General features: G+C 41.8%; 1 protein-coding gene across 5 annotated transcripts in view; it reads right to left on the bottom strand.

Moving 5' to 3' along the window:
• MAPKBP1 (mitogen-activated protein kinase binding protein 1) overlaps positions 1-12,794 on the bottom strand; it is a 100,806-nt gene that overhangs the window by 4,329 nt on the left and 83,683 nt on the right. For 4 of the 5 annotated variants that reach the window (XM_054635227.2, XM_077180192.1, XM_077180191.1 and 1 more), the window contains 8 exons: positions 12,297-12,533; positions 10,722-10,891; positions 8,971-9,116; positions 8,388-8,558; positions 7,415-7,493; positions 5,581-5,891; positions 3,903-4,814; positions 481-566 (listed from right to left, as the gene is read on the bottom strand). In XM_054635227.2, the coding sequence (XP_054491202.2) occupies positions 481-566; positions 3,903-4,814; positions 5,581-5,891; positions 7,415-7,493; positions 8,388-8,558; positions 8,971-9,116; positions 10,722-10,891; positions 12,297-12,533 (2,112 nt within the window). The remainder of the gene's footprint in view (positions 1-480; positions 567-3,902; positions 4,815-5,580; positions 5,892-7,414; positions 7,494-8,387; positions 8,559-8,970; positions 9,117-10,721; positions 10,892-12,296; positions 12,534-12,794) is intronic. The other variant, XM_077180195.1, reaches the window with a different exon arrangement.

The raw sequence follows: 12,794 nt of genomic DNA, 5'->3' as shown, positions 1-12,794 counted from the left end.
AGGAACATGTGAACAGCTGCATGTTCTTCTCACAGCTGGATTCCCATGGTATCCCACATTTGCTAATCCTTTTCCCAGGCATCAAAGACAAAGAACAAATGGGGTAATAAAACTCAAAGCTCCTGTAATAGTTCATATCCCTGAAATAGTGTATAACCATTAATTAATTCCCTAATATCCCTTTGAAAAAGAGCATACTGTTATCTTCAGTTTACAGATAGGCTAAACAGACTGGAAACCTAATTGATTTGCTCAGAGTACCATAACAAACCATTGGAAAACCCAAGAACTGGAAATCAGGAGCTCCTGGTTCAAGTTGAAGGTGCAGTCAAGTGGACAGCCAGGCAGCTTGTGTCACTGAACACACAGTCAAGAGAACACCTTGAGGCAGCAAGCACTTACATCAGCATAAAATGCCTGTGGGCTGTAAAGCCCAGCTACCATAGCAGAGTCCGTGTGTGAGGTCACTCAGTCACTCACCCTGCGGTAGAGGTGAAGGGCTCTGCGCATGCTGTCCTGGAGCTCGGACACCACGTGCTCACACTGCTCTATGCTGATGCCCAACTCTGGAGGGAAGAAAACATAAAAGCACAAGGTAAGGCACAGACACTCCACTATCCACAACCTCACAGTTTGGTAAGAAAACAGGCTTTTTAATGCATATCTGAAACATCTCACACACACAACTTATCATTCAATATTTAGGGCTGGTTTGAGCAAATTATTAAATAGGCACATTCTGTATGAACTTTCCTTCATACTAACTAGACATGCTGCTTGCTTCAAACACCCCTATTTTTCCAGTCTTTAGACTCTCCAAAGTCAGCAATGTTTTTCCTCAAATTGCACATTTTTTTACAGTCACAGAATACCCATGTGATTTCCAATTACAATTAAAACCATGTTTGCATGAGGGCTTCCAGAGGCATGAGGGCCTGATCCAAAGAGCCTCTAATTTAGCTTCTACTTAGTTAGAAATCTATAAGCTTCCCCTCACACATCCTTCTGCACAGCGTATTAAAAGCACAGAGCATGATGGATTGTTCTGAATTATTGCAATTTTCTCTAGTGAGGACTGAGTTCCAGAGGAGCTGTGACAAGCAAACTCAGAACAGAATTGCATTGCTGAGCAACACATAACATACACTGGGGATAATCCAAATCTAAAAAATAAAAGCAAGCAACTGAAGGACAGCATCTTCTGCCTGTCCCCATCAGATATTATCTCCAAAACATGAGTTGAAGGCCTGCAATCTTTTTACAATAAACACTTTCATGAGTTATACATAAACCATGAACAAAGACATAGACACACAAACACAATCTTCAATTTGCAAAGGCCTGGACAAAGGACATTCAACTTTCTTCAGTTACCCAAGCCCAAAATTTCATCACATTAGCACTGTAACGTCTGCAATTCTAAGAACACCATCTTTGAAAAGACTGGAGAGGACCTAAGCTAATTTTATTAATACATCTCGATGATGCATGAACAAATACAGCTAGAAAAACATCTACTTATATATAAACAAAAAACATCCACAAAGAACAAAAGGGCAAGAACAAATCCTTCATCTGCATCCTTTGATCCTAAATCACCCATGGAGTCTGAGGACAGTGGGCTTCAGTGCAATCCAAGATTCTTGATTTCTGCCCCCCTCCTTTCCTCTTTATGTTTGAAACCCAGCTGTTTCTTCTCATTTCTCTTTTCTGGATTTCTCCTCTGATCATTGTTTTTATGCTGGTCTCCAGCTCTGGGAGGCTCCAGTCAGGAGAAAGATCACAAAACCTAATATAAATGCTTAAGTAACAGGCATTTTCTGCCTCTCGGGTGTGCAGAGCAGAGCTCTTCAGAAATCAGCAGAGAATATTAAACACAGCAACAGTACTAAGCACATCTACAGCATCTTAACTGTAGATGTCAAAACACTTTAATAAGTACAATGAAGTCTTTTTATTTGCAGCTGTTATACAAGCGGGAAGTTGAAGGACAGAAAAATTAGGTGGAAATCCAAAGCTGCAGTGCAAGTCAGAAGCAGAACAAGTCTCTATCAACCCTACAGTTTTCATCTAAACTGCCACGTGATTCCCAGGAGCCACAGTGAGTTGTTCACAGCAATAGCCAACTTGGATCTAAACAGCTTTTCCAGCATCTACCACTAAAAATTTGGGAAATGTGGTCTGCAAGAAGCTTAAGGCTGACAGCTGCCTACTGAGAAAAAAAAAATTGCGATCCACAGTGCTATATCATTCTAACTCACTAAAGGATGCTGTTAAATATGTTAAATATTCTGTCAGGGTGTGCTATGTCTTGGGAGTTGTTAAAAAAAAATAAAATCAATACTGAAAATCTTTATCTGTGCTACCTGTGTTAATTCTGCAAACTGACCAAAAACCATTTGCTATGTAGCCTGATTCGCAAATCTAGAAGAGAAAACTCAGCCTAAAGAGCACAGACAAGTAAAATTCTGCTGTAGAATGTGATTCCACAGCTTCAGGTTGCATCTGGAGCTAGAAAAAATCTCATCCCTGTAGGGGGAGGGTCTGAAAATTTCAGTTGCACTCACTATTCTTCAGAGCAGCAATGGTATGATAACTGCAGGTCCCTTGACAAAATATCACATTTCCTGTTTTACATAATAGTGCTTCAATCTTAAGGTGTTTGATCTCTCTAGAAATGCAAAAAGAAAAATAACAGTGCATCAAAATCAGATTAAACCTTCTGCAATGTTTCGGTGCATAAATATTGTGCTTAACCATATTGTGTTGCACCATTCCAATGAATGGTGTAACAGCCTGGCACCACAGAAGGCATCTATCACAGGATTACAGAGCTATCCCTTCTCAGATATGAGTAAGAACAGCATAACAAAAGGGATAAAAGCTGTATAGCCCCTTAAGGTAGAAGCTATCAGTGCAGTGGTTAACATTCAGCTTTCTAATACACAGCTCAGAAAGGTGTATTTCCTTTCTGATTGTGACACAAAAGAAAAACCTCAGGAGATGATGTGGAACTAAACAGTGCCCCAAACTCTGGAGGTTTTCCTGCCTTGGAGGGCAGGATTCCTGCTTCAATTTGAACTTATCTGCTAGTTTTCATTTGACTGAATTACCTTAAACTGAGACCTGTAAGAGATCTTAGAGCTGTTTTCAGTAGATGAAAGTTTTTCGTCTTGTATCTTTTTCTCCAAACTAAAGATAATCCAAAAATTAATGCACATTTTTTATGTTCAAACCCTGCACATACTCAGTTTGCAGACATGTCCTCAAAGCAGAGTGATAACAGCACAAAAACCTGCTTGCTCTCACAGGTAGCTACAGCAAGGAGCTCACTTTCATGAACTTTATCTCATGGGAGAAAATTGTATGCAAACCTTTCTGGACCCTGCACACTTGCATATTAACAAAGGAAACTTCGAGCTGCTTGGCATAACTTCACTGCCAGTATTACCTGTGCTTGCTTGGTTCTGTTAGTACATGTTGGCCTATACCTTCATTTGCTGGCCAAATGTGCTCCAAGAGGAGGGTGAGGAATGTGACCTACATACTTCAGGGGGTTCCCAGCATATGAGCTTTCAGCATTCACCACAAAGAGGTTTGAGCCCCTAGAGGTAATTGTACAGCTAAATCACTAAAATCATGACAATTCTGAGGTCTACAAAACCAGGTAAGAAGGACTGTCAGACATAAGACCCAGAGGAAATGGAAACTAAAGACTGAGAAAAAGATGTTAGATTGAAGAAGTGTCTCACCATTGAGGGGATGGTTTATGGAACGAGACAGGTGCAGACAGGACGAGACAGGCCAGAAGCTGGACGTAAAGAAATGTGATGGGATCGTGAGGCGGTTCACAAAGACAGGAGACAGAAGGGGGAAGATAAGAGATGGGTATCCATGCACACCTGAGACCTGTGCCGAGGCAGTTATAGCTGTAGGAGACCTGGGCCTGATGGGGTCTAGTGGGCAAAGTCCAGGTTGGCTGTCTAGCACACATGCGATGCCGGTGATCCGCTCCCTGCCCCTGGGCAGTGTGCTCTCAGGAGACCTTAGCTGCTGGCCCTCTGACACTTCCCTCAGTTTTAGACTAGTGACCCCTGGCTCATCCTGGCAATCTGTCCTCGAGACTGGATAATCCACTGGGCTCTCCTTAGCAAGCCCTGTTGAGACCTCTCTACCAGGAACGAGAAACCCAGCAGCTTGATTCTCCCTCTTGGAGGTTCGGACCTCAGGAAAAGAGGGTTTCTTTTTGGAGGCCCCAGCAGGTGACTGTGGAGACTGTGGCTCAAGCAGGGTTTTTGCTTTGGTAGTGGGTGAGAAGGAGGCCAGTGTGGGTCTATCAGGCAATGGCTTGGGAATGTCAAGAATCAGATGTGCTCGGTTTGATGATGCCAACTTGCTGTGGAAGGACTTGGGAGATGAGCAGTTTACAACTGGCTGGAGTGCAGGTTTCACTGGAACGTTTTCTTTCACTGGCAGCTTAATCTTCTCAGCATCTGATGTGGAACTAAATTGTGTTTTCTCTGTCACTGGAGGGCTAGTCCTCCCATCAGTCAACATTTCAGTGGAGCAACCAAGGTACAGATTTTCCCCTACAGATATGCTCCTTGACATCTTAGCTCGGAAGCTGGTTGTGGGGTTCATGTAGGACTTTGGTTTTGCAGCCCTGACATCTTTGGCCAGCAGAGCTCCAGATCCATCCATCTTCAACATACTGGCTGATAACACCCTGCAATTGTTAGGTCTGGGATCCTTCTCAACCACCAAAAGAGTCTGAGGACGCTGCTTGGCAGAGGATATCACTCCTGGCCCCTTATCTGTGAAAATTAAACAGATAAACATACCAAAAATAGACAAGAGCCTGCAGTGAATTCCTAAATTGGAATTTAACATGGCTCAGCTCAGCCCCTGTGAGACGTGTTCAGGTTAGTATCACCAAGCCTCAACAGCTTTCTTTTTTTGCCATCCCTCATCCTGCTCAGACAATTCTGCTTTCCTCATGAGAGAGATTTGTTCTTAACATGTATGGTCAGAAGACCTTGGACCACTGTGACTCTTAACAGAGAGGCCAGAAGAAGCAGGCAAAAACTGATATATGCCCTTGTGGTGATCATGTGGGGTTTTTTTTTTGGTTTTTTAAACAAACTTATTAACCGTTATTGAGTTACTTGTTTCAAAAATAGTTATTTCACACAGTGGGCATGGATACAGTAAGCTCTCAGTTACTGCCTCTTCCCTCTTTCTCTCCTCCCCACCCTTCAGGCTTAGCTTGGAGCAACCACCCACAGCAAGGGAGAATATTTTTGCTAATACTTTATTTCACCCTTGCCAGTGCTTCTCCCACATATGTCAAACAAATATCAGACACTGATAATTAGAAGACCAGCATCTGCATGACAAATTAAAAATATTAAATAATATTTTAATTAATAATATTTAAAATATTTTCCCTTGACAGCCTAGGATTTAGAAGACATGTAAAGCCTGTAGCTCAGAATGCAGAAAGACAAGCTAAATTTAAAACCTCCACTGAGACGTCCCCATTTCATTCTCAGGTACCATCATTCCAATGTGTGTGCTTACCCTCATGCACAAGGTCATGCACTGACTGTGCCTTCCTCATGACTGCATTCACAGGCCCTTCTGGAAAGGAGGCAATAACCCGTCCAGGAGCCATACCAACTCTGCTGGGCTCCAAAGCTGATCTGCGCTTCTTCTGCATACAGGCAGCTCGATTTGAATTTACATTCTCCAGGAGCTGGCTGCTCTCTGATGCGTCACCAGGATGGCTGCTGTCATTTTTCAACAGGTTTGATGTAAACTGACTGGTCTGGGTTGGTGGCTCGATGGGCTTTGAAACCAGTGTCAGATTGGATGAAGAGAGTGACAGTTGTCTAAAGAACACAATAAAGAAATCCCAGTTAAAACAAGTAAGCGTGTTCCCCTGGATAGACAGGAACATGCATTAAGTTTCTCTGGAATTAAGAACTCCTCCCTGTCTGGACTTTTTTGAGTCAAAAATGCCCTAAGCTGTTACCACTTAATTCTACTCAACCCTGCAAGCTCTGGTCTTCAGGCACTTGACTAGAGACTGCAATCACAGATAGCATTGGGTTGCTGTTTCCAGGGAGGACATCATAAAAAGTGAAGACAAAAGAGAAGGAAAAATTCCAGGCATAGGAAAGACTGGGCAAAGTCAGGTCTTTTCTCTCAGCTTACCTTACTAAAATTTAAATCTTTTCAATTCTAAGATAACCCTAAGAGGAAGTAAATATGCTTTCCTAACATTAGGAAAGCATAATGACCAGGAAAGCTGGTCAGTATCTTAAAGAGGAAAGCTTAATTTCCTCTTCCTCTCCATTTGAGACAAACACAGTGGGCTTACTTCAGAAAGGAGGCAACTTCCAATCTGGCATGTTTAAACAGCTGAACAGATTCAAAGCCCAGAGGTTTTCATAATCAAAAACTACCTCCCCTGTTACATCTTTACAGCACCAGTGACTTCCTTCACTCATCACTGCAGCTCTCCAGAAGCTTACACAATAGTTACCATTGGTTTTCTTCCCAAATACACATGAATCAGACTAAGAAGCATTCCTGACAGCAGCTACAGCAACTGAATACAGCAATAACAAACAAATTTCCCTACCATGCTGAATCTGGACACAGCTGGTGAACCTTAGAAGATGTATTCAAATCTGCTTAGTCCTATATGATGAAATTCCTTTGAACTAAGATTTTAGGTTGTCATTTTAGAGGAATATAGGAGTATTTGTAGGTTTTAAAAATTTATGAACCCAAATAAACAAAAACATTGACCTAATGCTTTAATTTTTTAAAATTTATTTGTTTTGTTGGGATTTTTTTTTAATAACAAGGAAAACAGCTTGCAGAGGCCTTTTAGGGTTGAGGGAAGAATAATATCCCAGTGAGGCTTTTTGCGAGACACCAGAACACCCTGTGAAGGCATGGGACCAAGAAAAAAAGCTGAGTAAGAAAGGACTGTAAAACAAAGGAAAAGTTGACAAATCTACTTTCATTGTCCAAGCTGAATGAAATGCAAAAGAATAAACAGAGCATAAACAGTGAAGAGAAAATTAGATTATTAATAATTCCTCCAACTTAATCAACCAAGGCATTAATCATGAAACAATTAAGCACATTGTTGAAAGAGGGAAAAGAACAAACAATAGTGTTACATTAGAATAAATAAAACAGCTAAAGTGATCCAGGATAACCTGTCCAAATCACAAGAGTCTGCAAGCAGCCTGCCAAGGGCTGTGCTAACACTTTGCTGTGCCAAGGCACACCAAGGCCAGAAGTTTGTTCAGCTATTTTCACCCAGAACCTAGCATGAGACCTACTCATATTAGTATAAATACACAGACAGAAACACTCAAAACAAGCAGAGCCATACCTGAGAGCCGGGGACTGGGAAAGAAAGCGAGAGGAAATGCTGAGGGTTTCGGTTCTTTCCAGATTCCTACATGAGCCACCTAAAAATTTTGGTTAGAGGAGAAAGAAAAATGAGCAGTTTATTTACAGAGCATTCTCTGTAAATTTTCTTATCATAGAGACTATAAAGTGTTCCTTGATATCCAAGGGTATTTTTTTTAAGCTAAAGCCACAGAGAATGAAATAATTGTATTTCCTTTGCCTTTAGTGTTCTACTTAGATTACTCTGCCTTAAGCTGCTACTCTCCCTAAGGGTACGCCTCCTCCTTTTTTGCTTTCCTTTGTGTCTTATCCTGCCTATAGGACTGTGAGACACTGGCATGAAGCAGAAAACAAACCCATCAAAGAGAAAAAAAAAATAAAAGAAAAAAAGAAAAAGAAAAAAAAAAGAACCCGAAAAACTCACATAGCTATTGCTGCCTGTAACCATTATCAATTCTAAAAAGATATGGTTTATTCTGGAGTTGGTTGATAAAGACAAACCAGCTCCTTTGCCACTCTGATGTCTCCTCTTATTCTCTCTCTCCACCCAGCTTTTCAGCCTTTTCTTTTGTGACACTGGCTATGCCTTGATGCACCACTAGAGGCCACTGCGTGTCACCTATGCGGGACGAACGCGCCGTCAGTACCTTCCTTTACAACCGGAAAAACCAGTCCGGGAGCAATGTAACAGCTCTGTAGGATTCCAGGGACAATACTTAATACAAACTGACACAGAGCCCAATCATCTACACAAATTAACACATAGGCCGATGAAGTTAACAGATGTTAACTCTTCTTTCAGCCTCTTACACTGTTTTCCATTTTTTCCCCTCTTCCCATATATACACACATCCATGAAAGCCTTGTGGAACTTAAAGCCTGTTTTGGATTATACAGGGGAAAAGTCAGGAGTGACCTAACAAAGTCTCCCCCCTGAAAATATAGCGATGTACCTTTTCCATCAGTGTTGCTCAGGGTCCCAAAATGCTCCTTGAGGAACTTTTCTTGATCAGGTATCTGAGGAATTTCTCCCTCAGGCATGCTAGTACTCACATCCTCCTCTCCTTCTTCTCCCTCCAGGTCTGAAACACCATCTACGCTTAGAGGCTCAGTGCCTTCTGAATCTGGGAAAAGGCAAAAAAACCCCAGTGCTGTAAAAACTAAATCAGAGTAACATTAGCCAAATTTAAAAAAAACACACCAACAAAGATGCTAAATTGAACCTAGAATGTTAAAGTTGGTCAGCATTACATGCAGTAATTCTCTAATGTACTGTATCTTACAAACAGCATAGCTTATGGCATAATCAGTACTAAACCTGCCTCCTTGGCTAGTGAGGTAAGAGAAAGCCAAAGGTGCACAAGGAAAGAAGGAAAGTCCACCAACTCCTGCTTCTACAGTGGCTTCATTGGGGTGTCTGTTCAAATGCCCCTGAGTCTGTACAGCAGTGCCAGTGTGACTAATAGTGTGACCTCAGATCAGCTCACTAAAAGCTCACATATAAATAAATACATTTATAATGGCTTTGCATCTTACCTTCATTTGGATGGTCTGGGCTGGACAGACGACTGCTGCTGTAATCTACAGAGCAGGCACTGTCTGGACTGTGTTTGTCTGGGCATCCATTACTCTGATAACCTCTACATAGTTTCCCATGGGGCAATGCTTTTACCTGGAACTCACTACAAGAGAGACAGGAAGATACAACACTAGAAGACATATTTGTTTACATGTAAAGAAGCACATTTTAACTTTAATAAGGCCTTACCTGTATTAGTAACACCTTTTATTACAAATGTAAGGCTTTAAAGAGAAAGAGAAGTTGATTTCTCTCATCATAATACAGTATATTTTTTGCATTTCATTAAGCTTGGACATGGAAGTCCCAAGGGGACTGTCTGATTTTCTGGGTGTTGTCAGTTCCCATGATTACCAGGCACCAGCAGCACTCTGCTCTGGCTTGATTTCCAGCACAGGTGAGGAAAAAATGTAGAAGTTTACATGATGAAAAAGGGACTAAAACCAGGCCTACGCCTACAGGAGAGAAACTCCAGTCTGCCATAGATTTAAGCTCTAATACACTTTTTTTCCTATGTTCATGACCTGCTTCTTTGGGCAAATTCTATGATGCAAAATATACAAGATTCTGGCTTTGAGAAAGACTAATTTACTGAAGAACATAATACAAAAATACAATCTTGTATGAAAGGGTTACTGATTTCTGTTGTGATTTCATGGAACTTATTTTGTCAAATGTCACCAGCACTGTTCTTTTGTCTGATGCCTAAGGACTTCCATTTTCCACTTTTTGGAATACTTTGGTTTCAAATGTACTCCAAGGCAAGTTAGGATGCAGAAGTCAATCAGCAGAACTGAATGGCAACTGCTCCTGGCAGCTCCCATACGCTGTAAACATTGCCATGTGTCCAGTCTGTATCCAACATCACTGGAGGGTCTCCCTTTCTTACATGATGGAGCAGCACACGAGTCTACTCTGTCCAAATGTTATCATCACAAAGTTAAAAATGAAAAATAAGCTAGGCGAAACCTTGCAGCTTCAACTGCAAAATCTTGGCATGCACTCTTGTTTGAAAGTCTGTCTAAAGCTATCAGCCCTGCTCTCTGTAACATGACAGAAAACAAAGGAAATTAAGCAGCTACTAGCATCAGGTTAAGACGGGAAGGGAAGAACAAAATTCAGGGAAGAAAAATAAAAGGGAGCACAGAAAAATTAAATTATGTAATATTAAAACAGAAGAAACAGCAGAGGAATAAAAAAGGTCTCCACTGTCTCCAATGTCCGTTTCAATTCCATCTGTATTGAGCAATTCAGTCTATTTCCCACATAAGAGTAATCACACACTACGTTTACTAAATTCTTGCCCAATTTTCATAAATAAGTGTCCTGTCATTTCTGCTGGGTATGCATTTCACTGCCACATATGTGTCACTGCTAGTGAGTTTTCCAGCTTCCAAGTTTTCCCTTGCTATTTTCAACCCAGATAAGGGAGAAAGCAAAAAGGCTACTCTCAAGTTGTTTACTCAACAAAAAAAAACTTGGAGGAGACTGCTAATGTGCAGCTCCCTCAGAGGAAAATTATTTTAATGGTGCCTTCTTAGTTTCATAGTTTCATATTCCTCTAACATCCATCTGACACAAAACTCTCAACTAAACATGTCTGACATCAATTAGGCAGTAAGTCAAGTCATCAAAGTTACCACACAAGCTGCAAGAAAACCAGAACAGAAACATCTGAGCCATGCACAGCAGAGAGCTTATTTTTAACCTGCTAGAGTCTGCGGGATGGATTTCATCTTGCACAGGGTAGATTACACATTCCTCACTCTCAGAAGGTTCCAGTTCCTGAGAGAAAATCCCCTCTTCACAAGACACAAGCCGAATCACCTGGGGTCGTGCACAAGACCCATTATCTTGGGGAGGTATTGAGCTGCCAACCTGGTTTAATTAAAAAGAGAAAACTAGATATTACCAGTGTTTTACCTTACATCAGCAAGTGCTGTGCAGGGCTAGAAAGTATGCATTATAGCACAGAATATGTTCAGCAATCTGAGATCAGAAAACACAGCAATCCTACATCTTTTCTGTTCCTTATTTACTAAACTTGTCAGACTACTGCTGTACTTTTCTGGTTTGTTTCCTATTTGCAAAAGTTCTTTGGTAAAGTACTCTTTGATCACACATCAAGAGTGTAAGTCATGTGGCAGAAGGTTCTTCCATTACTTTCTATAGATTGATTGGACAATTCACAAAACAGGGCCATTTCAGCTCAAAAATCGAATTACTGCACACAACAATGTGAATCCTCTTCTCAGTCACACAGTTATAGGGGAGCAAAACTTCTAATGAAGCTAGGCACTGGACAGACTGCTACTGGAAAATAGGCACTAGCTTTCTGAGGATGAGCACTCATTACTAGCTGCGACCCATCAATACAAAGATCAAAGAGAATTTACACATCTAGCACAGCCAACACCTAAGGGTTTCATGTGAGCCACATTGCAGTGGTTACTGGAGTCAAGAAACTGCATTCCAGCAGAGTGAGGTCACAGGTTACCAAGTTTTTACACACCTGTGTTGTATTGCACTAAATAGTTTATTTAGTTGTTGTTTTGCACTGGGTGATGGGAAATTTGTGCTGAGTATGTTATATCACATAGATTGTTATTCCCCCTCTCCCATCACATGCACCTCATGCACCCCTCTGCTATATCCCCTGGTGGTCTGGCCCCTGGTTACCCCTCCCTTTGCCCCTCCTCAATGGTATCCCATTGGCCGTGGTCCTCTTTCCCTGCCCCCCTCCTCGGGTATAAAAGTCCACTGCAAGACGGGCACATGCTCTTTCCCACGTGGGTGGTTGCTGGAACCAGAAGTGTCCCTTCCCAAGCCATTAAACAGGACATCATCCCCACGTGGAGAAGAGCACTTCTTGTCTTTTACTTTGTCCATGTAAGACCGTATGGGCCAGGGTCCTAGCTAACTGGGCTGGACTCATACAACAGCCCGAGAGACACAGATTCTTACACACCTGTATCTCCAAGCTCAACTTCTCAGCTTGTTTTTGACATAAATATTCAAAGAGCTAAAAGAAAACATGAGGTCTTCCTGCCATTGAAGGGAAACCTTGACCCCATACGATCTCTGCGATAAGACAGCAGAATCACACATTGCAGGAGTATGAATTACAATACAGTTATCTAATAAGGTACCTCAAAAGTCATTAGAAGACCTTTAACAATAAAAAGAGTGGCCTCAGGTAGTAATAAATGTAGGTAATAACAAATAGATGCAGGACAGATGCACTCAGAGTGTGTTCCCCTCCTCAGAGCAGTACTGCCCTTACTTTGTTGACGTGCACAGGAAGGTCAGTGTGCTCTTCTCTGTCATCCCCATTGCTGTTTTGGGACAGCGAGTCTCGGCTTGGAGAACGGGAAACAGAGAAGGACTCCAGCTGCCGCAGGTCAAGCATGGATTTCACTGTCATCTCTATGCTGCTGCTGGGCTGGGACCAGCGGCCACGCTGCCGGGGCACCTTGCTCATCGGTGCCTCTGAGCGCTGGATTGCTGCTATCTCTTTGGCCTGAGGGAAATTAAAACACGGACTTTCTTAGAGACTGAGCTTGGCTGATGGAAAAACAGGATAAATAAACCACAAGAAACACAGAAAAATATATTTATGTCCATCTCAATAAAAGCCTCAAAACTGTCTAAAAGACAGCCTGAAAGGCACCTTTAATCATAAAGCATCAAGTGAAAATGATACTTTTGTTGCTGCTTCTTGCACAGTCGAACAGTTAAATGTCTTGCTCAGATCCAAGTATATGAACAGCTTCAGCACCAC

This window comes from Agelaius phoeniceus, chromosome 6 (genome assembly GCF_051311805.1).
Source record: "Agelaius phoeniceus isolate bAgePho1 chromosome 6, bAgePho1.hap1, whole genome shotgun sequence".
NCBI lineage: Eukaryota > Metazoa > Chordata > Aves > Passeriformes > Icteridae > Agelaius > Agelaius phoeniceus.
The sequence above is the reverse complement of the archived record's forward strand: the minus strand, read 5'-3'. Positions and strand labels throughout refer to the sequence as shown.